This window comes from Rousettus aegyptiacus, unplaced genomic scaffold (genome assembly GCF_014176215.1).
Source record: "Rousettus aegyptiacus isolate mRouAeg1 unplaced genomic scaffold, mRouAeg1.p scaffold_m13_p_3, whole genome shotgun sequence".
Taxonomy (NCBI): Eukaryota; Metazoa; Chordata; class Mammalia; order Chiroptera; family Pteropodidae; genus Rousettus; species Rousettus aegyptiacus.
The window spans coordinates 1,416,443-1,442,323 of record NW_023416306.1 but is presented as its reverse complement, the minus strand read 5'-3'; the positions used below and the strand labels follow the sequence as shown (position 1 = coordinate 1,442,323).

The 25,881-nt window shown below is 57.1% G+C and overlaps 1 protein-coding gene across 4 annotated transcripts in view; it reads right to left on the bottom strand.

The window, feature by feature from the left end:
• Window positions 1–25,881, bottom strand: part of CAMSAP1 (calmodulin regulated spectrin associated protein 1) — a 49,432-nt gene that overhangs the window by 10,249 nt on the left and 13,302 nt on the right. For 2 of the 4 annotated variants that reach the window (XM_036238937.1, XM_036238938.1), the window contains exons 3-10: window positions 22,534–22,796; window positions 21,345–21,506; window positions 12,876–12,956; window positions 12,029–12,061; window positions 9,383–9,524; window positions 1,737–1,876; window positions 1,552–1,648; window positions 301–478 (exon numbers count right to left, since the gene is read on the bottom strand). In XM_036238937.1, coding sequence (XP_036094830.1) covers window positions 301–478; window positions 1,552–1,648; window positions 1,737–1,876; window positions 9,383–9,524; window positions 12,029–12,061; window positions 12,876–12,956; window positions 21,345–21,506; window positions 22,534–22,796 — 1,096 coding nt within the window. The remainder of the gene's footprint in view (window positions 1–300; window positions 479–1,551; window positions 1,649–1,736; window positions 1,877–9,382; window positions 9,525–12,028; window positions 12,062–12,875; window positions 12,957–21,344; window positions 21,507–22,533; window positions 22,797–25,881) is intronic. The other 2 variants (XM_036238939.1, XM_036238940.1) reach the window with 1 other exon arrangement.

Below are 25,881 nucleotides of genomic sequence, written 5' to 3'. Positions count from 1 at the left end.
CAAATTCTTTGGGAAAAACTATTACAAAAATGAACTAAAACAGTACCGAGAACTTCAGACTTGGGATAAATAACCAAAAAACTGCAACGCGGGGACCACGTACTGACTACTCGGGACTCAGACTGTAAGGAGGCATTCCAGCATGCAGGTCCGGTCACCCTGCCCCGCCCCCGGGGAGGGGCGGGGCCACGCCCGCTCTCTGGTGCCCCTATCACCACTCACAGAAAAATGACGTCAACTAAAACTGAAACAAGAAGAGAGACACAGGACCGCGACTCAACTCTAGGCGCAGAGACTTACAGATGGTCAGGCTCTTCGGGGTGCAGGTGGTGCCGGTGGCCGCCCTCGGCCGGCAGCGGAGTGGGGGGCTGTGGCTCGGCCGGGCTGGCCGCTGTGGGGCCACCGCGGAAGCTCCGCTTGGTGGCGTTGGAGATGGGGACAGGAGGCCGACTGCTCTTTTGATGTGACGCTGTTTTAGCTACAGAACAGAAATTTTACAAACGGTCACGTTATTTAGATCACATCAGCGGGACACCAGATGGGGCAGACTGCGGGACGCGGGTCCGAGTCGGCATCGATACTCGGGGCCTGAGCACGGCCCAAATGTCGCTGAGAACCGGTGCTGACCCCATCGGGCTCCCCTGACGGACGCAAAGGGAAGTCCCGCATCTCCACGTGAAGCCCGGGCCGCTCTGGTCGACCCACCCAAAGCAAAGCACGGATTCCTCTGCAGCACAGCTGTGCCCACGGAGGAGGGCCTGGAGGCAGCAGACTGCGCACCTGGAGCAACCTCCAGCCAGACGGCACGGCGGCTCTGAGGGGGACGCCCAGCATGGGCTCCTTTGCAGGCTGGGCCGCGGGGCCAGCAGCACCCTCACGACAGCAGTCAGTGGGAGAAAGGCCCACGGGCTCCGAGGCACCAGCGGGAGGAGCGCGGAGCAGCAGCCGGGACTCTGGAGCGGGGCCACGCTGCCTGCTGCATGGACCCGCACCCTTCACATGCAGCCCTGTGCCCTGGGCACAGCCAGCTCACCGACGACTAGTGACCACACATCCAAAACTGCCCGCGGGTGAGCTCACCCATCAGCAACTCATCAGACGAAAGAGGCCCTCAGACTGAGCTCGTGCAGGCTCGAGCCACGGGTCACAGGCCACCACGCGGCAGCAGCCTTCTGGCCCCTATCTGCAGCCACGTGGGGACCCCTGAAGGGCCGCGCACGGAGGAAAAGCCCCAGGCTGGTTAACAGACAGCAGACTCAAGAACGTGTACTGGAGTGTGGCTGCAGCCCCTGCCTCGGAGTCGCCGGCCCCTGCCACCCTGGGCTTCCGGTCCCGCAGCCCAGGGCCGGGCCGCTGAGAAGGCTCCCAGAGTGCCTGCCGAGGACCACGTGGAAGAGCCTGACAGGCAGCTGAGACACGACACAGGTCTCCAGTCCCAAAAGGAACCACCTAAGCAGAAAGGCCACTGTGTAAAACGCTCGGAAGGACACCTCTGAGTCCTGGAAACCCTCGGGGGAGACGGCTGTCTGTCTCCCGCGGCTGGTCGCTCACCGTCTTTCAGCTCCTGAACGTCCCGGGGCTGAACAAAATCTGGCCGGACGTTCTCAAACCACCAGAAGAGTTCGGCAATGAAAACCATGATGTTGGGCTGAAAGAAAAAACAAAACACCAAGGACACGCTGAGCAGCTGATTCACGCGTCGCTTTGAAAATGTGTGTTTAATAATTCATCATTACCTTCAACACCAAGGGCGCGTACAGCATGTCTTCTAAGGTGAGATAAAAGCATTTGTTAAGATACTCGTTTGAGAATTCCCTCAGAAGCCGAATGTTATACAGACTGTCAGCCACCGACGTGACCTCCTTCAAGCATATGTCTGACAAACAAAAAGAAAACTACAGTTTACTGTAAAGACACTGCTTCGCAAGGGGCGCGCATACGTACACGAATTCTGAACCAAAAACATTTTAAACGAAGATACTGGTGACGTTTAAACAGATAAGAACTTTATAATGAGTATTACAACAGTAAACAAAGAACAAAAACTGGAGAAAAAGATCTGAGAAACGTCCAGGATCCAAATGCAACTGTTAACATCTTAAAAGCATAGCAGAAATTACCTGACGTTTTAAGACTGGGCTTCGAAAACGGGCAGTGACAGTCACCCTTCAGTTTATAAAAGGACTTGCTGCATAAAGCTAGTCGATAGTTAACCAAGTCTCCCCCACCGTGTCAGGTATCCTGGTGCGAGGTTATCTCCACGAAGGGGTGAGGGGTAGAATAAGAAAGGCCGGGCTTACCCAGGGAATGATACAGAAATACTACGAATCACAGGATTCAGAAGATGGGGCTTAGCTGGGTCTCCGTCCACGACAGAGGCAGGGACTGCTGGCTGTGAGCATCCGGCAAGACAATTTCCCATTTTAGGCTGCTCGCCGGGTGCCAGACCCTTAACTGGCACACCCCACCTGGGCCATGAAAACACCACCTCTTGAGTGTGAGTGCTTGGGGGAACCAGCAGACACAGCTCAAAACTAAGAAGTAGCTGTATTAAAGACAAAAGTTAATTCTGCCTGTAAATAGATAGGTAGATGGCAAAGGGGTTTGAGAAGTCACTGAAGTCACGCGAGTTCCAGGAAGAGGCCACTTCCGAGGGTCAGCAGCGCGGCCATCAGATCTGTAGTCCCAGACTCACACGAGCCGTCCTGGGCACGGCCCCACGCTGGGACTGCTCAGAAGCCCGTCATGCACTGAGAGACTGCACATCTCCACTGCTAAGAAACGTTTCTTTTTAAAAATTCTGATCAGGGAATAGGACAAATATGAGGCTCAGACCCACAGGCGCCTCGGGCCCAGACGCAACGTCGGCGGGCGTCGGCTGCACCCCTCTCTGCTTCCTGTCCGGCTTTCTTCCGCTAACAAGCACCTGGCCGTCTGTGTGGTGTGGGAGCCCAGCCCCCCACTGCCCACCCCCACACCGGGCAACGCGCCCCGAAAGCTGCTCGACATCCGCGTGGGTCGCTTCCCAGTGCCCTTGGTCTGCGGTCTGTGTCCGTAGCCGGGACACGGCCGCCTCGGCCTTCGCACGTGTGACAGCTGAGCCGTCCACCGTCAGCACCGCCTCCACCAGGCCCGCGGGACGCGCACAAGCCCCGCCACTCGCATCGGCGGCTGCACGGCAGTGGTTTCCACCGGCGACCGCCAACCTGCGCGCTCCCATTTCCGGAGGAGCGCCCCTCACCGCAGGCCGGAGCCTCAGAGGCCGGACGCGCGTGCCCCCCGCGACGGGAGCCTCCACTCCTGGCCTCTCCTTCCGCAAAGCCTGGTCCTGCTGTGCGGCCGGGTCGTGCGTCTTGTTCTTCACTGATCCGTGGGAACTCCTCATGCTTTCTGGTTACGAAAGGACCGTGTGCTGGTCCTTTGTTGACTTATGTTTGTTGCACGTACTTCAAAGTGGACACAGTTCATCACTTGATTTTGCTTAGGATGTTCCTGTGTCACCGCCAGTCTGAATTTTACTACAGTTCAATACAAGAATCTTTTCTATTATTCGTGCTTTTTTGTAATTTAAGTAATCCATCCCAATACCAATGTCAAAAAATATTCTTCTATATCGTCTACTCAAAGTTCTTAAGTTTCACTTCTCAACGTTAGCTCTGGCACACACGGCAGGTGTCTGCCTCGTGTGGGATGCGGTCGCACTGCACTCCCCCACAGAGATGGCCGGCCATCTGTCCCCTTTCTGAGCTGGCCAGGCCCCAGGCACTGGGTTCCCTGGAGGGGGCACTGTACGGCATCTCCGCGCGGCTCGTCCGGGACCCGGCCACACTGGCGCAGCGGACAGCGAGCCACAGCGCTCGGTCTTTGCACGGAGAGTAGCCACGTTCTTTTCTGCAGAATCGACCTGCCTGAATGGGGGACGATCTCAGCGACAGACGCGTGTTGAGTTATGTCTGTGAGTAAAATACGAACCCGTGAGAGGCCACCCGGATACAAAGCGACGTGTGAACAAGCACGAGAAAGTTCTCCCTTACGACAGGATGCCGATACGCGCAGCGGGGAGGCCACGTCCGAAACTACCGACGGTCGCCGGCGGCAGCGGGGAGCGCTGCATGCGAACTCCCAAGTCGCCAGTCGATCAGAAAGCAAAAACAGGGATCCCAGAGGGGAGAAGCCCATCACGTGTCATCTGAACCAAGTGACCAAAGCTGGTGTCATCAATACTGGGTGCACTGCCATCATGCCAACCGGAAGCACTGGGAAGACGCATCACTTCTGGGGCATTTGCACAGAAAATGCATGCCCTGAATCTAATCAGGACACATTGGACAAACAAGGGACGTTCAACAAACTGAACGACCTACTCTGAAAATGCCACGGTCAAGAAAGACAAAGGTGGGCTGGGAGTGGGGCGCGATCACAGGAAGCCCGAGCCGGCGGCTGTGGCGGGCGAGCCTGGACGGGGCTGCCGGCAGAGGCATCCCTGGGCCGCCTGGGGCCACCGCTGGCCTTCCGGGCCCCTGCCGCACGAGAATGCCCTGTTCTCCGAGGGCCTTGCGAACACTAATGTGACAAAACGGAGTGACGTGGAAATCTGGGTTAAAGGGTTCAGGACTTCCTTGTACGTTCCTCTGCAAACTTAAACTTTTATCAAAATAAAATGCTACAAAACATTAACTTTGTCTCTTTGGCCTGTACTCTTACACGCGAATTTTCACATTCCTTGTCAATTTTTATAACAAAGCGATGATTCACTGAACTGGCAACAAGTTTCTACAGATGATGGGAAAATTACCGTTTTCGCACGGACCCCCGGCGCCTTGGTCTGTTTTCTCCCAGCCGCCACGGGAAGTAACAGCTCTTTCCAGCAGTCGCCACCTTTTCTGTTGACTTTATTTCCAAGCATTATGAATGGGGTCCAAAGCGTCCACACGCCAACACCGGGGCGCGGGGCGGACGACAGAGCCGTCCAGCGGACGCCCAGGGCTGAGCCTCGTGCAGAACTGCAGCTGCGGCCGTCTGGGCGAGAACCTCCATGGGGTCAGAGTGGTCACCACCACCCGAGCACGTCCGTGACACGTGGGCAGTGAACAGGTGACAGACCGCTGAGCCCTGCCGCCACCCCCCTGGAGGAGGTGCTCTGATGCCTGATCCCCGCGCCCAGCGCCTTGGTGGGGTTTCCGGCCCAGCGGCGAGGGACGTGGCCTGTGCTGTGCCTGCACGGGGAGTCACCGTCTCAGACACCTGGCGGCCCCTCCAGGGCAGTCCTTGTCACACGGGGCTGTCGACCCCTCGAGAGCTGACAAAGCGCCCGGCACGCAGCCAGTCTGTGGGCACGCTCTGAAAGCCGAGTCCCTTCGTCTCGCAGTTAGGGGTCTACCGAGGTGCGCTTCGTGGGTGCGGGAACTCAACCAGGGCTGCCCACCGCACCCCGCACGCCGACCGCGTGACAGCGCCCTCGGGACTCCCTCGGTGTTTGGGTTAGTGTCCCCTGCATCTGGACTGAACCCTCTCCACGACGAGGTTCTTTATTCTTGCCATTTTTTTTAATCCTTCCAGAGGAAGGTCTATTTTAATAATCCTTTGAAACAACGTTTTTACTTTTGGACATTTAAAATGTCTAAATTCTCTAATAATTTCTGCTATTGAATTTACCTAAAAACATTGAATTAATTTTCACTTTGCTAAAGTACATCAAGTCTTTTAAAAGCCAAATAGTATTTAAAAGCTTATTGAGAAAAACACCAATTCTCTGCCCGGCCTAACAGGGACCTGCCCTCCACCCTCCGCCTCTGGCTGGGCACAACCCTCCGCCCCGCCCGCCCCTGGAGGACGTGGCATCTACAGCCAGGGAGGAGGGTGGCGAGGGCCCGGGTGGCTCCTGCGGAGCCCGAGGGCAGTGAGCGTCCTCAGATCCAGCGGGGTCTGCGCCCGACTTCCGCAGCCAGGCTGCGTCTGTTCTCACCGGCGTCCAACTTCCGTTTTTGCGGGATCTCGGATCCCCCTCATTTTTCACGCCCTTGTCTGAACCCCCTTCCCCTCTGCGCTGGGCAGCCCACCTGCCCCTCTGGGCCTGTGTGTGGGGTGCGCCTGTGGGGTGCCCCGCACCTGCTCAGGAAGGCCGCCGCCCCACCTTCCTGGCCGGGCGCTTCCCAATGGTCAGGTACCGGGGGGGAACCACTGTCCCCCGGACTGGGGGGCACGAGAGCTGCTGTCCTGCGTGAGGGAGGGGACTCACCTCTGCTCTGTCCTGGAGCTCTGGAGCTTCCGCCACGTGCCCCGCTGTGGCCCGTCATCCACCATGCCGGCCACGGGGCGGGCCTGACTCTTCCCGTCACCCGCACTCAGCGAACTCCCTTCTGTAAGCCCGTGGCACACGGAGCCCAGCCCGGGGAGGTGCCACACCTGCTCCGCAGTCGGCCTGTGTCCTCTCCCAGCAGCCGGCTCTGAGCAGAGGCCCCGTGAGCTAAGCGCCAGGGTCTGCTCCTGCTCCTCGGGCCTGCTGATCTGGCTTCTCATTTAGGTGGGTGGCTTCCCTCCAGTGTCAGGGGACGTGTGGTCGCCCAGAGTGAAAAGGGAGGCACTTAGCAGGCTTTGTGGCAACTGGGAAAGGAGCAAGCTGTGTCGTGGAGGACAGATGCAGTGGCTGTGGGTCTTCGCCTGAGGCCACCTTTTGCAGAGCAGGACCGGTCCCCAGTCCCCGCAGGCAGGTGAGCGCTGTGGAGCCACGTAAGGGACACAGGCGAACTGGGGTGGGCAGACAGGGAGGAGGACCACGCTCACCTGCCGGGATGAAGAATTTTCCACAAAGCCCTGATTTCCATGCAGTACCTTGTCCCTGCCTCTCTATGTGTGAGGTCTGGCTCAGTTTCCCCCAAGAGCACCCCCCCACACACATCTCCTGAGGGTGTGCAGGGATGTGTCGTCCCTGCCTGAGAGGGGAAAAGGGACCTGGGCTCTCGCTGCTCTCCAGCCCGACTTTCCAAGAGCCCCTGCCAAGCCGCCAGGGTGTCCCATGTCTTCGGAACGTCCCTGGTCCATTGTGTATCTCTTGGAGCCTTTCCAGGGCCCCCGGAGTGAGCCTGGCTTCTCTGCGCCCCTTCCCCACTGGGTGCTCACTGGTCAGGCCGGAAGGGTTCCAGCTCCCTGAGCAGGGTCTGCAACCCTGGTCCTCCTCCCATAGCAGGAGTGACTTCGACAGGACGACACGGGAAACCACCTGGCTCCCTCCTCCCACTTTCTTCGGCTGTGGCCGCGGCCTTGGCCCCCTGACGTGCAGAGAGCAGGCTCGCTCTTTAATTGTAAAACACCTTCTCTTCCAGAATGCACGCCGGGGCTGCGTGTCCCTTCGTCGGCCACCTGAGTTGTGCCCCGCCAGTTCTGGCATGGACGTCAGTCACAGAGTCGCAGATCTGATTCTTCGAATTCCTACCAGCTTGTCCCAGACGCGACTTCAGATGGCTGTACCGGTGAGCGACGCTGGTAAAAACCCGGTGCGTGGAGTGCACACTAGACAACGCCACGCGGTTTCTGCTTCGACTGCAGAGACCTTCTGTGGTTTCTAAGCGTTAAGAACGTCAAAGGGGCGGAGGACGAGGTTGCGGCTTTCTGTCACTGGCTTCTCGTCCCACTGCGTTGCAGGGAAACTGTCAATTCTTTGATCTGTTGAGGTTTCTTCTGCGGTATTAAGCCCGTTTTTTGTAAACGCGTCCATCTTTAGTTACTTCGAAAGAGCGTGCTCCATCGCGGCTGGTGCACTGGACCGGCCGCGCTAACCCTGGCTCGAAGCTTCCGTGCCTTACTCATCCGTGCAGGCTTCACCGACCCGCCTCTTCGGTTCGTTACGTGTGTGGCTCTGTTCGCGTCTCCCTGTAATTCTGTCCTTTAAAAGCCTGTTTTGACGTCCTGCGATTGGACGTGACGCGCTCCAACGCCGTCGCCCCCGTGGGTTTTCACTGCCACACGTGATCCACGTCGTGCTGTCTTACGATCCCTGAGGGCTACAGAAGCGCGCACGCTACACCTGAGCAAGAACCAAGTGGGTCGGTGACCCGCAGGTGGACCTGAGGAAACGCCCCGAATGCAGAGGGGATGGAAGGGGTGAAAACGAAACCCGGCGCTGAGGGCGCAGGAAGCGCTCACGCCGCCCCCCTCGTCCTTCTCGCGGTTCGTTTCTTTTTGTCTTTGTCACATTAAGCACTGCGTTCTTGTCCCAATGTCCCCCGTCACCGATATCTTGGTGCCAACCCTGTCCACTGTATCAGCCGGCCCTGGGGAGCGCCGTTCCCTTGTGGGGCTCTGCCTTGCCCCGGGCCCTCGCTCCGGCGGGGGGCTCCCTGGGTGTCGGCGTGCCCTGGGTGGGGGTGTCCTCCTGCACAGTGACACTCTGCCGGGGCCCTTCAGTTTCACGAGTCCTGGACCCGGTTTGCCCAAACCCCCCAGCCCGTGCCACGTGGGCAGAGTACCCTACCCTGCACCCCCTCCCACGGCGATGCAGCCTGGTGCCCCCATCCGCGTGGAAGGCTCTGCCTGCACCCCGAGGACCACGGGCATCTGTCGAGCGCCCTGCTTCCTTCCTGGCCAGCAGGTGGAGTCTCCTAGTCCCTTCCAGGTCCCGGTTGCGGCTCCCAACCACGCACAGCCCCAAGGCCATATGAACACCCCAACAGGCCCTGGGGCAACCAGGTGTCAATCACCAGTTTTCCCTCGAAGATAAAGACCCTCTCCTGGAAGCCGAGACTGCTCCTTCTCTCAAGTTCAGCTACGCATTTTAAAACTGTTTTTTCTATAAAAACTGCATCACTCAGCGCACCTGTAGCTGGAGCAGGACCATCGGCTCAGCGACCCCGGGCGGAGTCTAAGGTTTCACGAGTGGGGCAGCCTCCTCTCGGCCCGTGCCTCCCTCCCTCAGAAAGAGGGATGCTCAGCAAAACCCGAATCAGGACTCCTGTTCCCGCAGCCTCTGGACAGACGGTGCCGTGCACGGCCCCGCCCACATCCCCGGCCCACCGTCAGGCTGGGGGCGCCGCGCAGACACACGCCGGCATCGCTCAGGAGCCCGGTCACGTGCGGCAGGTGGACAGGCCACGTGCTGCACCCGTTTCCCGCCCCCAAGCCAAGTCCCGGGGGTTTCGAACCGATCATCGCAGGACGGACAGAGCCCTCGCCATTCTGAGACTTAAGAAGCACCTGTCGCAAATACCTAACGCGTCACCCCAACACCTCGGAGTCCCGCTCCGCCATCGGGTGAGACGCAGCCTGGGTGCGAGCGCGTCGCCCTCCACGTTCCCGCCAGGGGCTCGCGTCCCGGGGGCTCTGAAGGGCCCGGTTCCCTCACGGCCGTCTGCCCGGCCTGCGCCGCGAGGGCGGGCTCCGCACTCACCGTCCAGCCTCATGTGCTCGGGGCAGTAGTAGTGGACCACGGCCAGGAGCGCGGCCCCGTCGCTGCCGTCTCTCATCAAGTCCTCCAGCAGCGGGAAGAAGGGCGGCTGCCTCGTGGACAGGTGCTCTCGGCGATAGCGCACCTGCGGGTGACGAGGAAACAGTCTCTACGTGGAACGCGCGCTTCGCTCCCACCCGCGGCGCGGGCAGAGGCCAGGTCTAGAGTGAACTGTCCTCTGGACAAGGCTCAGAACAGCCGCGATTACGTGGGAAAGCTTCAAGGTCCAGGGAACGAAGCCTCATGGCTACACTGGGGACAGCAATGAGCTGCTGCTGACGCCAGGCTGCCTCTGTCCACAGCGCCCCGTGCCACGGCACAGACAGGAGGAGAGGCAGCGGGCACGGCCACACCACCAAAAGCCGGCACAGACGAACGAGAAACAAGTTAAACGGCGAGCATGCCCATGCTTGAGAGACTCCAAGTTAGTTTCTTTTCTCAGTATTATCAGCATTAACCCTGGCCATTAAAAAAAATGCAAAATGGCATTAATGTATCGTTAGAGAAATTTCTGAAACCAGGTTAGACAAAACATCACATGATGCATCAAGCAGCCCCTCTAATAAATGCAACGAAGCCTCAGGAAACTGAACCCATGCAAGGCGCCAGAGAAGACACACGACTACGCGTCTCCGTACTTGGCCTTCAGAGGCGGCCACGGGCACGGGGCTCTGAGCTGCCCCAGCCCCCCAGCGCCGGCCCGTAGCTGGGTGTCCGTTTAGGAGTGCGCGGACGCACAGGCCACTAGGGAAAGGACGCTCCGTGCAGGCGCTGTCCCAATCATCCTGCTGTACCCTTTTTTCCATTAACATTCACAAAACAGCTTTTAAAAATGGCATTTTCTCCAGGGGAGGAAAATACACAAGCCTGGCTAGAGGGTGAAGCCAGCAGTCCACACGGATCACTGCGGGGTTCCTGAAGTTGCACAGACACTTCCCGCAGAAGCCGTCCCCCGGCAATCTAGAGTGTAAATTTGTCTCCGTTGTGCACAGTGCAGGGTCGTCAACACTGGTGTTCACCACGGAACGTTTCTTACACGTGCTTTTGAAATGAAGACTAAGCTCATTTCATGTCACTGAACTCTGCGGGCCGCAGACTTTAACTTGTTTCTCGGCCACAGTGCGGGCCATGCGCAGACGCGCCCACCCGCCACGCAGGGCCGCGGCTCCAGCATGCGAGCGCAGGGGCCGCCAGGCCAGCGTCCGCGCGCACGGACACACACACACACACACACACACACACACACACAGGGCGAGCGAGCACGGCATGCAGGAAAGCAGATGGTTTCTCGACTGAAGATGGATGGTGTGAGTTTAAAATCAGGGCAAACCCCGAACCGCCGGGCCCAGGAGCTTGTGGGCGACCTTCCAGCCAGCTGTCGGCCTCCTGGCTGTCGGGCGCTAAGGGGAAACCGGAGAACGCCCGACCTGCCCAGACCTTTCTCTGCCCACCCTCGCCAGCCTGTCTGCCGGTCGCTGTGGCCCCACTGCCATGGTCACCAGCTACTGAAAGGGAGCCTGGAGGGTCCCAGCTCTTAGCCACATTTTTCAGTTTCTATAAAACTCTCATCTGACTCCTTACTTCTTATACGACAGCCGAATTTTTCACTACATCCTCACTAAAGCAAGGAACTATTCCAACATTTAGCTCTTTAGCCCTCGGGATTCAAAAAGTTAACAGGCGTGTAAATACTCATAAAACTGCTTCCTCTGCTAACACATTTCAGAGAGGCAAACTCATCTACTGGCTGCCAGGCAGATGCCACCAGCTCACAGCCGGGGCCGCCGAGGGTACGGGACCGAACGTCACACTGAAGAACTGGGCAGCGAGCAAAGCCTGCAGACGACCTGCGCCCCAGACCTTCGTTTTAACACACGCCCTCTCGCTTCCCTCGTGGGACGCGTGGGGCACGGCGGGGACTGAGGGACCAAGTCCACCGCCTCCTCGGTGTCTCTTTATGGGAAAAGGTTCACTCGGATTCCAAAGTCCTGCCGAGCTGACTCAGACGCTCTCCTGAGGGACGAGGGGACGGCCCCCTCCCCACCCGTGCAGGCGGGCAGCAGGAGGGCTCCGGCTCCAGGAGCAGGCACTGGGGACAGACGCCTTCCCTGAGCAGCGCCCTTTCGCAAGGTGCATCACCTTTTCAGACCATCCACATGACACTAAGCGCTGGCTCGCTGAATGTCACCACTAGGCAGGTAACATTAAAAAGGACAAACAGGAAGACTAACTCGGGCGCTCCTCTACCGGTCCTTCTGGTGTCTGTCCGAACACAGAATGAACGGATCTTGTCACTGACATTCTCCTTTGTCACTCAGAGAGGAACTCAGTGTCCATGAGAAACACAAAACACTATCTGTTGACATTACACAGGAAACTGGCAAAACCAAACGGTGTGTGTGTGGCCTGTGAAATGAGACTCGGAAGCCCAGAATGCCGTAATGTCGGGTCATCGCTCGTGCTGCACAGAGTGACGATACCGAGCAGGACAGTTAACGAAACACATTCAGGTGCAAGCGGTTTTTAATGGAAGCGAGTGACCGCGACGGGTGGCGTCGGGATGGCGGCTGGCGCGCGGAGTCCACTTACGGGCACCAGCTTCCAGTACCACTTGGAGGGAGGCTGCTCGGGAAGCGGGAGGAAGGCAGGAGAGGAGAGTCAGCGGGCGGGGCCGGGCAGGCGCGGACACGACGCCCGCCCCCACGCGGCGTCCCAAGAGCTAAGCTCTGTCCAGTGCCCGTGAGCCCGGACATTCGTGTCATCAGATGACCACTGTGGAAGATCACGGGCACCTCTACAACACTAGCCTCTGCGGGAGCAAAGAACACTCCAGGAACTTGGTACCAGCTGGTCCCCCAAAAGGAAAGACGCCAACTGCACCTGGCAGGGTGGCTCAGCGCGTCACCTGTGCCCATCCGAGGACAGAGGAGGAATGAGAGGGGGCACGCGAGTGGGGAGGCCGCAGACGGGGCACGTGCGTGCGTTCCGGGGGCAGATTCGGGCACGGACAGAAACCCCGCAGCGTCGGGGGAAGACAGGACGGAAGCGGCCGCGCTGCGCCTCCAGGCCCGCAACGCCGCTCCCCCGCCCACCCACGCGGGGTCCCCAGCGCCGGCGCCAGGCTCCTGGACCTCGCGGGCAGTGCGGGGCTGCTGGGTGCCTTTGGCAGTACGCGGCGTCCTCCTCACTTGCTGACTTCTACAAGCCAACTCCGAGTCCCCTGGGCCTCCCGTCCTCTTGGGCTTCCCGATGCCCCTCAACATCGCCCTCAGCCCCCCACCCGGGTCCCACAAGGGTCCCCGTAGACAGGGAGGGAGGTCAGTGAGCCGCCGTGCCCACCGCCTCGGACTGGGGGTGCAGGAGACTCGCTCCCGCCCACGAGAGGACACGAGGAGCGAGCAGCGGGAAGCGCGGAGCCGCGCGGCCCCGCCCGTACCTTCTGATGCGCCGGGCTCTCCAGCAGCTGCTGTTTCACCTTGACTTCCTTCTCCGTTATCTCTCGCATTTTAAGATTGACCTAAAGGAGGAGAACAGGCGCGTTAGAAAGGCACCCGCTTCCCGACCCTGGTGCCCACCCCCCACCTAGGCCCCACTCCACCTTAACCCCGACTCAGACGCAGGCGTCGTCTAGGCCGGCTACGTGCGCAGAAACAAGGGGCTTCCGCGGGGCCTGTGACGGCGGGCAGCGCCTGGCGGGCTGCTGTGCCAGGAGGTGCCCCGGGCCCCTGGTGCCAGGGCGTGCTTCGCCTCATGCCCACGGTGCCCACGGCGCCGGCCCGTCCGAACGGTCTGCGGGATCCCACCGCAGGGCCTAACAGTGCTCACACGCTCCCTGACCGCACGAGAGTAACACTGAGGCACCTCTCCCGGAATCGCCAAGTCAAAGACGAAATCAAAACTGTAATTATAAAATAATACTGTGGAGACAAACACCCGCTGGTGCTCACAGGGACGTGGGCAAAGCTGTCATGTAACGAAAAAGCACAGAACTAAATCTCTCATCACTACACGAGAATACAGACGTGTGAACTCGTGCAATTCAAACCAAGAAGGTAGAAAAATTGTTTTTTAAAAGGACAAAAGAAAATTTGACATAGATAAATCCACACTAAATGAATTCGAAGACAGATAAACAGATGGACAAATGATAAAGTGAACACTGTATAATGTGAATTATAAAATCCAGGTGGTGGGTACATGGGTGTTTTTTGTGTAACTAGACTTTTCCGCATGTTGAAATTTTTCATGTAAAATATTAGAAATTTAAAAAAATTCTTCAGAAAATTAAGCTAGGTAGCTTCCTAATACAGAGAGGCTCTTCTGATTAGAAGAGGGCGCTACGAACGAATGCAATTCTTGATGCCGTATCATGAAAGGTGACGACACTGTGAAAATCTGTACGACTCAGTGAAACAACTTTCCAAATGGCCAATGTGTGACGTTACAAAATCATGGGCGAGCAAAAGGGCAGGAAGAAGGCAAGAAAGAAGAACGGACTTGAACAGAGCAGAGCGCAAAAAGTTCACCGGTCTAGTGCGAGGGTCGGCGAAGGCACCCTCACGACGACGACAGGACAAGCAATCCAATTTTACAACGGGCGAGGGGCCCGAGCAGACATCTCCCCAAAGACCTACGAACAGCCAACGTGCACATGCAAGAGGCTCCCTGTCACTCGCCACCAGGGACGGGTGGCCCTAAGGCACAGGGAGGCACCACGGCACACCCTCCAGTACACCAAGGGCAGCGAGGGTGGTGGGAACGGGAGCCGCTGCTGAGGGACAGTGCCCGTTCTTCAGAAAGAGAAACACGGTGACCACGTGACCCAGCCCCTCCGCTCCTAGACACGGACCCAAGTAGAATGGAAACGCACCCCCACAAAAACTGTACACCAAGGGTCACAGCCGCATCACGGCCGCCGAAGCGTGGACGCAGCCCCAGACCGGCAGAGGAACGGATAAACACGATGCGGCCGGGCCCCGCCACGGAGCGTGGTTCAGCCCCGGAGAGGACCGAGGCACCGAGAGACGCCGCGACACCGAGGAGAGCTGGGCGCTGCGGCGCTGCTGAACGGCAGAGCCGGCCGGCGGCGCGCGGGCGCTCACGCGGGCAGCGCTTCCTGCCAGGCGTGGCGAATGCGTCTGGAATGCGTGGTCACAGCTGCCCGCCCCGGCGGCCACGTGAAAACCCAGTGACTGCACACTTGAAACAGTGAACGTTATCTAGCATGCAAATTACACCACAATTTTTTAAAAAGTTAATTGATGATGTTTTCAAATTCTACATCGCAATTAACCTTTGAGAAACTACCGCTTGTCAAGTTTTGATGTAGAATCAAAAAAAGATGTGCATAATTATCTGAAAAGATTATGAAATACTATTCCCTCTTCTAACTACATATCATATGAAGCCAGATTTTCTTCACAAACTTCAGTAAAAACAACATATTGCAACAGATTAAATTAAAAGCAGGTAAGAGAACCCAGCTGTCTGCCAGTGAGTCGGATAGTAAAGAAACTTTCAAAAATATCACTTTTTGTTACGGATAATAGTTTCCTTTTATATGAAATACATTATATTAACATGAAATGAGTTACTTTTTTTAGTAAATTAACCAATATTTCAAAATTTTCTTGCATTTAACATCGATGGATTAATTTTTTTAATTACTTGGGGTCCGCCGTGATTTAAGGGTGTAAAGGGTTCCGGAGATCAAAAAGTTTGAGAACGGGACCTGTACAAAGGCATGAAGAGCAACAGAAAGTTAACGATGGGGACGGACGTCACTCTCTGTTCAATCACGTGCGACGATGCCCGCTAAAGGCGAAGTAACGCACCTGCTCTGTGACAAAGTGAGTGACAAGAGTAGCACCAAGACCGGAAGGGAGAGGGCGTTTCTGACATTTCTCGTGAAACGGGGTTGCTTCCTGAGGGCAGAGCACGGCAACCTGAAGATGCACGCTGAAAACCCGGAAGCAGCCCCCTAAAAAACACGAGGTGAGATGGACTACCGAAAAACACCCAAGCCGAAATACGCCGGAAGAGGAGGAAAAAGGAGCTAAATCAAAAGCAGACAAGATGGTAACACCCGGACAGCTTGACCATCACACTGGATGTGACTGGTCGCAACCCTCTGACGAGAAGGCCCCGACTGTCAGAGTGAAGAAAGCAGCAAGACTAGCTACGGCACCCACAGGACACCCACTTTTGAGGACGACAACAAGACGTTGAACATAAAAGGAAGGGGAGAGCTATGCCACGGACACACTGGCCGTAAGAACACTGGAGCAGCCGCGCTGACATTAAACGAGGCAGGCGTCTGGGACGAGGGTTGTCACCTGTGACGAACACAGACCTTTCCCAATGACAGCAGGGTTAATTCGTCAGGAAGACATAAAAATCCTGTAAGTGTGGAAATGTAACAACAGACTGAAACACACAAAGCAAAGCATAAGAGTGACGTGAGAAAAGGTAAAACAGACCAAGTTCTACCTGGAGACGCCACCTCTGCTTCCAGTCACCGAACGGTGGCCAGAGACGCCAGGCCTGACACCGACAACCCTGTGAACTGGCGCACACAGGCCCTCCGCCCCACGCAGCGCAGCGCTGTCACGCCCACGTGTGCGAGAGACGCCTGCACGAGCAGACACCCTCACACGCGTCTCCAAAGGCTCAGAAGGACCGGAGTCAGAGTATGTCCTCAGACGACACGACGAGAAGTCCACGCACGGAAAGATCTAGAACCATCCCCTCCCCCAAATATTCGGGAACTACTCTACAAACTTCTTGACAACTCAATGATAAAACAAGTGAAACAAAATATTTTAAGAATAAGGAAACCACAACACGGGAAAACGTGGAAGGCGTGGCTTAGAGGCGTTAACCACTCTCCACCATCCATAAGGAAGGAAGAAAAGATTTAAAGAACTAACTTTCTACCTTAAAGTAGAAAAGAGAACAAATTAAACCTAAAGTAGAAAAAAGATAACAAAGGCAAGAGGAAAAATTAAATGAAAAACAAAAGAAGAAATCGATAAAAACCAGAAGCAGAGAACAGAAGAGGACATCATACAGATCACACATACGCTGAAGAATAGTAAAGAAATATCACGATCTCCTGTGCTAACAAATTTAACAATTTAAATAAAGCTGAGACATTCCCTGAACGCCACCAGTTACCAAATTGGCACACAACTAAATAGAAAAACCTAAATACTTTACATGTACACTAAAGAAATTAAATTCATAATTAAAACCTTCCCACTAAGAAGACTTTGGGCCATGATTCCATCCAAGATTTAAGGACAAAATAATACTAATCACACACAAACTACTTCACGAAATAGTGGAAATATTTCCCAACTCATGTTCTGAGGCCAGCATGACCCTGACACCAGAACTATAAATACAAGAACATATATACAACAAAGCACTTGATTCCTAAATATATATATTTAAAAAAAAAATTCCTATAGTTCACGAAGAGAAACCACCTCATTAAAATCGGGGCAAAATATTTGCGCTGACACCTAACACCTGAATCCAAACACCTTCGGTCGTTAGGGAGACGCTAGGCCAAACGACAGCAGGACACGGCTACGCGTCCACACGCCCCGCTGAAGGGGAGAGACCTGGACAGCGCCACGGGCGCTGGCGAAAGGGCTGGGCGGCTGGGGCTCGCTGCCCCGGCTAGCGGGAGGTTAAAATGGTGCGATCCCGTTGGAAAGTATTTTGGCAGGTTCTTCTAAAGTTAAATACATACTTTATCACATGACCTGGCATGTGGTAAGTAAATACCACTCCTGGGTCTTTAGTCAAAGAAATGAAAATATACCTGCACGTCAAGACTTGCACACAAATGTTCTTCGCAGCTTTATTCATAACAGGCAAAAACTGGAGGCATTCACCTGTCCACCAACAGGTCTATTCATTCAAGAGAATCCTGAGTGTAAAAAGAACTAAACTACTGAAAGATGCAATGACATGATTCCATTTTAAACATTTCATTCAGCAAAAGAAGCCGGACACAAAGGGCACATACCATACAGATCCATTTTTATCAAAACCTGGAAGAGGCAAAACTAACCTCTAGTGAAGCGAGCAAACCAGCCGCTCTTTGTGCCGGGCGGGGCTGACGCAGAGGCGCAGGAAGTGCCGCCTCGACTGTGAACGCTGGACAGAGTCACGTCAGAAACTCAAGGAACTGGGTCCCCTTATTCCATGTAAATCATGTTATCAGTAAAGCTGGGCTTTCTTTTTTTAAAAAAAAAAAAAAAAAAAAGACTAACCTGACTGGCTGGGAATCGATAAAACGTAAACAGCGCCACAGCACAGTGGCTCACGGCGACACTCCAGGACCCGGGACGGAGAGCAGCCTGCCGCACACACAGGACGGGGCATCTGGATGGCAGCTTGCGGGCCGGGCCCCCCCACCCGGTGCCTGACGGTTTAGAAGCGCCCCAATTGGGAAAACACAAAGCACCTTCAGTGCGCACCCCCGCCCCCCCAGAGATGCAGGCCCGGAGGGGTGGCAGGTGGGCAGTCTGGCGTGGAGGCAAACGGTCCTGAAGGCAAATCCCAGGGAAAGGTGTGCAGGACGCCTGCCATCTCGCCAGGGGAAGGCCAGCCCCGGCCGCGATGCCACGCAGAGCAGAAAGACTCAGCGGTCACCTGACAGGCGACTCTGACTGCGGTTACTGAAGCGATGAGAGCCCCCACGCGCAGTCCAACACGAAAAGGCAGCGCGCCCATGACAACCCCGCAGGTGGAACGAGGCTGGGACGGGTGGAGCGCTGAGACCTGTGCTCGGGGGCGCACACGCGGCAGGAACCTTGGAAACGGCCTCGATGATCAAAGCGTCACGCAGAACTCGGACCCTAGCAGGCGTCAAAGACCTGCCACCGGAGAGCGGTCCTCCGGCTGCACGGACCCTCAGGCGGGCCAGCGTTCAGGGGCGGCTGCAGCTCTGCAGGTGTCAGAGTCCCGAGTGGACACGGCAGGAACGCAGAGCTGCGGGGGAGCTTCGGGACACCTCCCTGGGAGCGGTCCTTGCAATGCAGAGTGTGGGCCGCATCCCGCACCGGAACGCACACTGAGCGGAGCCCCGTGAAGGCGGGGACTGCCCACGCGCGCCCGTGACACCTGAGAGTGCACTGGGGAGATCGCCACGGAGGGCGAGGGCGGCAGGGCCTCGGGTCCGAGCGCAGCTCAGCCGACACCTGAGTCCACGGGGCGGAACGTCTACTACGGAAGGGACTGAGAGTCACGTGGAAATGCTAAGGAAATAGCGAAACCAGGAAGACACTGAATAAAACTATAAATCCTGGGCGAAGGGGAAACAGGGCCGCAACCCGAAGTGAGCGCTGACAGCAGGGGAGTGGCGTGGGGACGGAGGGAACTCAGCCCCGTCGCCTCGTACCTAGTGACTCAGTGCAGGGTCGCGGCCAACTGCAGATCTGCCCCAGTGGTCCCCGTGAACGCGGCAGAATGGTGGGGACGGGAGGGGTCCAGGCTCCATGAGCTGAGTCCCCAACGCTCATCATCGCAGAGTCAGAAGGCAGTGTCAGCCGGAGACAGACCGAAGCCGACAGGGACTGTGTTTCTTTGCAGTGTGATGGTGAAGAACCAGAACTCAAGCGGGAAGGCGACGGTGATGCCGCCGGACCACACAGAGACCGTCCGCGCATCAGCCGAGCGCACAGGCACGCAGAGGCAAGCATTCCCAGAAGCATTTACAGAAGTTCAGCAAATGGGTAACACTCTTAACACACGAGAGCCTTGATCAGGCCGGGGGTGGGGTGGGAGGGGAAGGGAACCCTCCCAGAAGAAACGAGCGAGCAATTTACCAAAAGATAACTAGCCTGACACAGACTCTATGTTTTTATTTCACCCAGCCTCTCACTCGCTCCCCTTTGGCCACTATTGGCTTATTCTTTCTAACTATGGGCCTGTTTCTGGTTTGTTCATCCATGATTTTTTTTTTTTTTAGATTTCACACGTCAGTGAAATTATATGGTATTTGTCTTTCTCTGTCTTACTTACTTCACTTAGCATAATACCCTCCAGGACCATCCACGCTGCTGTGAACGACCTGACCCCCTTCTTTATGATGGCTGCATGATATTCCTGCACACGTATGCGCACATCTTCCTACCCGCGCATCAGTGGACCCCTCGGCTGCTTCCACATCTTGGCTATTGCAAATAATGCTGCAATGAACATGAGCGGGTGGTGGTGATATCTTTTTAAATTAGTGTTTTGTTTTCTTCGGATAAACACCCACGGGTGGAATTGTGGGGTCCTGCAGCAGCTCTATTTTTAATTTTTGGAGGAATCGCCATACTGATGTATTTAATCTATTTTTTAAACTGCAACTTGACCAGTGAATAAAAAAATAAAAGACACTATTTTTCACCTTTCAAATTGACAAATATTTTTAAATAATATCCAATATATGGGAAGACACAGAAAATGACACCTCCACGAACTAACAACCAGAAAAAAAGTACAATCCTTATGATAAAAAATTTGGCAAAAATCAATCAAAAGCCTTTAAAAACGAAACTCAGCTAAATTGCCCACGACCACTGCCTGCCAGGAAGGAGTGGACCAGAACAGTGCGGGCCATCCACAGAGATGGCTGTGCAGGGTGCGGCCATGGCAGGCGGGGGTGCCCCACGCCCTCTGCCCTCTGGAGGGGAGTCATGGCCCCTGCCAAATGCAAACCTCCACCGACTCGATGCCTAGGAAGCCTGCAACCACGTTTACAGGTCTATACAGTACACCCAATAAATAATAATCACGAGAATTTACATCAAACATCATGCTTATAGGTGGTAAGCTTATGGAGCATTTATATTTTGTTCTGTTCACTCATCTATGTTTTCTAAATTTTCTAGAATAACCAAGGCATTTTAGAAGGGGAAAAAAATCAATAAAAGTTGTAAAAGGAAAAGTTAAAACGTGGACATCTGGCCACAGCGGAACTGCCACACAGAGGCAGGCTCCCGGGCGGGCGCGGCTGTCCTGAGCGCCATTCCACAGTGTTCCTGACGAGCAAGGGAGGCTGCCCACCGCCAGGGGGCGACCGTCTGAGCACTGCAGGCCTCTGCGTCCACACCAGGACCCGGTGGTCCCCCAGCCACTGCCAGGCCTTGCTGCCATCTCTTCCTAGACCTGAGCGACGTCCTCTTGATGTGGACAGCACACCGTCCACTATGTCCCCATACCCGCATCCAGGCAGAGACCAAGGGCAGTCGCCGTGCACCTGACTCAGCCTCGCTGTCCCCGCGACGGGGAGGCCCTTGCAGGGAGTGGCACGCCCGCGGCGGCCCGGCTCGGCCGACAACGCCCATCGCCGACTTTCTTCTCGTGCCTCACGAAGCCCGCGCGTTGTAAACACACGTGCAAACTGGATCGCAGAATTTATTAGCAAAGCGTCCCTAACTGAACACCTTTTTGCAAATAAGAAGGCTTAATAACCGAAAGGCTTTGGTGAAGTAACCCTACAACCAATCACACACCACTAAAAATAACCATTCTTTATATAAAAGAATCATGTAAGAGACTACACGGTAAGCTCCTAACTGTAAAATGAAAAAACGGCGTTCAAGATATAATTTCTCTCAATCGAAATACCGTCTGAGATTGAGAACTTCTTTAATGCACTTAGGTGCTTCAGGTCAAAATAAAAGCAGTGTCCTCACCTCGACCGCACACACGCCCGCGTGTCCGACTGCGCGCCGGCCGCGGCCCGCTCACGCCCTGCTCCCGTGCTCGGGACACCTGTCCGTCCTGTTGTGTTCTCACTACAGCAGGGCCTCCTCGACACAGACGCCTGGGTCCCAGCCTGACGCCGGGGAGGGTGCCGCTCTGGGAGGGTGACGACCGGACACCCAGATGTGCTCACCTTGTTCACCCAGAACACCATGGCGTCCTCCAGGTCGTACGGCAGCTCTTTCGAGGCGCTGAATGTGGAGAAGCGCTTGACGCTGGCCACCACCTTCTCGATGCTGATCATCTCCACAGTGTAGGCCATCATGAGGGCGTCCACCATCGCCATGTGGGCACTCTGCAAGCAGAGCCATGGGAGTTGCCCGCCCGCCGCCTCCACCGGCTCCACACAAAGAACCGGCTCAGACGCTGTTCTTCCTCTTCTCCCCACGTGAGGAGACAAGGAGGCCGAATCTGCATGTCACTCCCCTTGGGGTGGCCCAGCCCGGTGCCCTGGAGTGTGGCGGTCTCCGTCCTGCTCATCTCCCTGACAACTCCGGGCAGGGGCGGGGGGAAAGTTTGCTTTAGGGCTGTGAGTGAAGGTTTGTGTGGGGGGTCGGGAAGGGCACGTGTGTACCAGAGGTCACATAGCCACCAGCAGGCCCTTGGGGACCCCCAGGAGCTCTGCACACTAGAACTATACCAGGCCTTCGAACCACTTCTTTCTAGAATCTGAGAATCATCCTCTTGACCCACAGCATATCATCCGCAAAGTCTAAGAGTAAAAAAACAACAGCGTGAAACGCCAGTGAGCCGCCCAAACAAAAGCAATGCGGGAAGCATCAAAGATGGCCTAGGCCCAGAAAGGTCTGGAAAGGTCCCATCGGCGGGACGGCTGTCAGAGAAAGACGGGGAGGGGGTGCTTAGGGGAGGTGAAGGCATCTGTTACTTTGGGCACAAAAATACTTACAAGATGCACGTGAAACAGTGTGAGAGCGGACCCCGCACATACATCGTGACATCTGCAGAAAGTCTGCTCCCCACCCCTGCGAGCGTGCCTCGACTTAACCTCGGCTTTCAGGGCACTCACGACTAGACAGCTGGCAGGGAGCTGCTCTTTCCCCCACGTTCCAAAACAGTCACAACTCAGTGACGCAGAACTCAGGAGACCGCCACACTCAAAGCTCCGCGGGCTGCTGGACACTCGTGCCCACACCATCCTGCGCCTGAAGCAGCAGGCCACCTCTGCCGCCTCTGTGCAGCCAACGTGATAGGCTGACAGGCCGGAGCACCACATAAGTGCCCACTGTACCAGGGGCTGTCACCTGCCCCCCGAAAATGCACATGACACACTGGGGGGGGGGGGAGGCGCACGGGACACTCACCATCTTTATGGGCGCATGGCTGAGGTCAGGGTCCGTCACGGGGGTGTCGTCGCTCTCCATCACGTAAATCCCTTTCCGCGACAGGGCCTGGATGACAGACTGGTGTCCCTGTAAGGTGGCCGCCTGGTCCCCTTTCAGGATGAGGCTGCAGACGCGACAGTAAAGCTCGCTGGACAGCAGGAGCTTGATGACAGGGGGTTTGATGTGCTCCTGCTCATATTGGTCGATGTAAAAGGGGTCCCTGAGGTCCTCGGGGATGTTATCTGAGCCAAGGAAAAGATGACCACGTGAGCATGACTCGCACGTTCAGTACGCTCGGAGGACAGAAGGGCCATTAATAACGACGTGCGACTCGCAGCATCCCAGCTGGCCCGCAATCCCACTGTCTCCTCTACTGGCAACTAGCAACTCACACCGCCCGGGGGACACGGGCCACACACTTCACTGAGTGACTTCACCACCGTGACCTCGAGGATCAGCTCTCCTGACGCATGATGGCGAGAAGCAGGTGGGAGCCCCAAAAGGCTAGTGGGCTGAAGGGAACCGAGATGCGCCAGGCTGGGACTGCCAACGCCTGGTCACACCGAGGACGGAGTGTGGCACACCCAGCACCAGCCCCGGGGGGAGCCAGGCGCATCCTCTTTCTGATGGCAAATCGGGGATGACGATGCGCTCACACTGTGGTCTTTACAGAAGACGGCACCAGGCCTGCTGCCACTGTGATGAAGGCAGCACGGCGACAACGGGCCTTGACGGCTGGACCAAGTGGCAGTAAATTAATTCTACACGGGCCATGTTACGCAACCATCACAATTCTATCAAACCGAGGTTTTTGTCTCTACTTTACAAACAAGGAAACTGAGGCACAGAGAAAGTAAGCAATGTGTCCAAGGCCACGAGAGGCAGAAACCAACTGTGAACCCACAGTCTGATCCGCAGAGTCTACACCGCCTCCCTCACACACACCGGCCACTTGAGTACAGCCGGGGACGCCCGCTTTCTGGAGGGCTGCCACAGTCCCCCGACGGCGCGCCTCATGCTTGTTCCGGAAGATGTCAATCGCTGCCCCCTGAAGGGGGACAGTCTGGGCAAGCACCTTGGGCAACACCACGTTAAGCTGACTCCTTTCCACGAGGACCTGGAGCTTTACCGTCCGTGCCCCGAACCCCTGCCTCCAGGGGAACTAGAGAAGCCCAGAGCCGCAGCGCCCCGCATCCGCGGTTGCTTTTTCCGCAGCTTCAACCACCCACCCCCAGCTGCCGCCCAAAAATACATGGAAAATTCCAGAAATAAACAACTGATAAGCTTAAATCGCGCGCCGTTCTGGCAGCGTGGCGGGCTCGGCCCAGCGCGCGCCGTCTGGCCGCCCCTCTGGGCCGCGGCCCACGCCACGCACGCGCCCGCCCGCGCGCCGCTCCTCTGCCGGCTAGGTTGTCGCTTGACGCCGCGTATCGCAGAGCTCGTGTTCACGTGACCCTGATTTTGCTTCCTCACGGCCCCGAAGCACAGGAGCGGTGACGCTAGCCACTCGGGGACGCCCCAGAGAAGCCGAAAAGTGCGTGCTTCAGGTGAGAAGATGAGGACCGCGCGGGGAGGCGCGAGGCGCGGCGCACTGCGGCACCCGGGCGCTCCCCCTGCGCCTGCGCGATGAGGCGCGCGGCGGCCCTGGCGCGCATGCGCGGGGCGAACAGCACGCAGGCTCAGCGCCGCCCTCGGTCTCAGCCTCCTCAGCCTCGGCGGAGGATGCCAAGCCACCGGCGCTGAAACAGCCGCACTGACGGTGGGCCGGGATGCCAGCGCCCCCTCTCCCCGCGCCCGGACTCTGCCCCGGGGAGGCGGCAACTGGGCCCCGCGGCCTCTTCCCCGCCCCGCGCGCTCACCCCAGGCGCCGTCCTCGAGGCCCCGGGCCACCTGGCTGCGGGCCGGCAGCCCCCCGCCTTCTCAGCTCTGCCCACTGGTTTCTCACTGACAGCGGCGCTGGCCGTCACGCTGCGCTTGAGCGCGGAAGCGCCGCGCGCACGTCCCTCCGTCCCTCCGGGGCACCACAGCGGCCCTGCCAGGCCGGAGGCCACGCCCCCGGCTTAGGGCACCCGAGTCGACTACAGCGGGCCCGGCCCTGTTCTGAAATCACCTGGGGTTCTGAAACGGAGCCAAGCCACACCAACAACGAAGAAGAGGTCCCGGGACAACGCTCAGTGGGAAGGGTCCCGCTTTCTTCCGTGGCGTGGGAGCCGGGAGCTAAGGGAGGGGAGGGAGCTGGCCCAGGCAGCCGACACACGGGAGGACGCGGGGCCTGGTTCCCCACTGACGGGCGTCCCACCACCCATCTCATTTTCAGAGTTCAGGCCAGATGCTGGGGAAAGACGCAAGGTCACTGCTGCAGCAGCAGCCCAGCCAGGGCTTTCGAGGACAGGTAGGGTCGCTTCCTCCCCGCTGTCCCCCTCCTCTCACAATGCCTGTGCCTCTGTCTCTCCTCTGCTGGTTCGCCCTCATTTCTCCAGATACTGGGAAGGGCACTTCCTGGCTCACTGTCCAGGTGACAAATGCATGGCCTCACTGCAGCCACTTTCCTGAGGTCCTCTGCCCCCCTGCCTCCTGCACCGTGCACCTGGAGGGCCAACCTGCTGGTCAGTGGACTGGAACGCGTCTAGCCCTGCCCACCTGAGCTTCATCTCAAGGTCAGCTGCTCAGACTCAAAGCTTCAGTCATCTGCTCTTGCCTTCCTGCCAGTGCGCTGGGAATTCCGGCTGCCACCCTCCAAGGGTATCCAGAAGAGTGCCAGCTTCCCATTGTGCCGCAGCCACCCACCACGCCACCTCCCTCTAGTCCAAGTCCCCCTCATCTCACTGGGATGGCTGATGGACTCCCGCCGGGCGAGCAGAGGCCTGCTAGACTCAGAGAAAGATCACTCCAGGTCACAGTGCTGGGCAGAGGAGATGGGACACAGCACAAGCGGAGGGCTGGCCCCAGGAAGGACAGGAGCACACGGGCACGAGTGCAGAAACACACAGTCCACCCGAACCTAGGAACCTGGTGAGGCTGGAGAACAGCGGCCGCGCTGAGGCCGGCCTCGCTCCAACCACCGGCCAAGCAGGAACGTTTTCCTCAGCATGGCCTCAAAACATCCACACAAACGACCTCGCAGAATCGAGTTTTAAACTACTGTGAGCACGAGTACGTGAGTACGGATCATTTAATTGGTTCACATCAATTTCAGATTCTAAATAACAAGAGCGAAGGAAAATGACGCATAAAGACGGCTCCAGATGTCAGCGAGACCCCCCAGGGTGAGCCTTCTGCTGGGGCGACACCAGGCCCGAGGGCCTGAGGCCACACGCCCCACAGTCC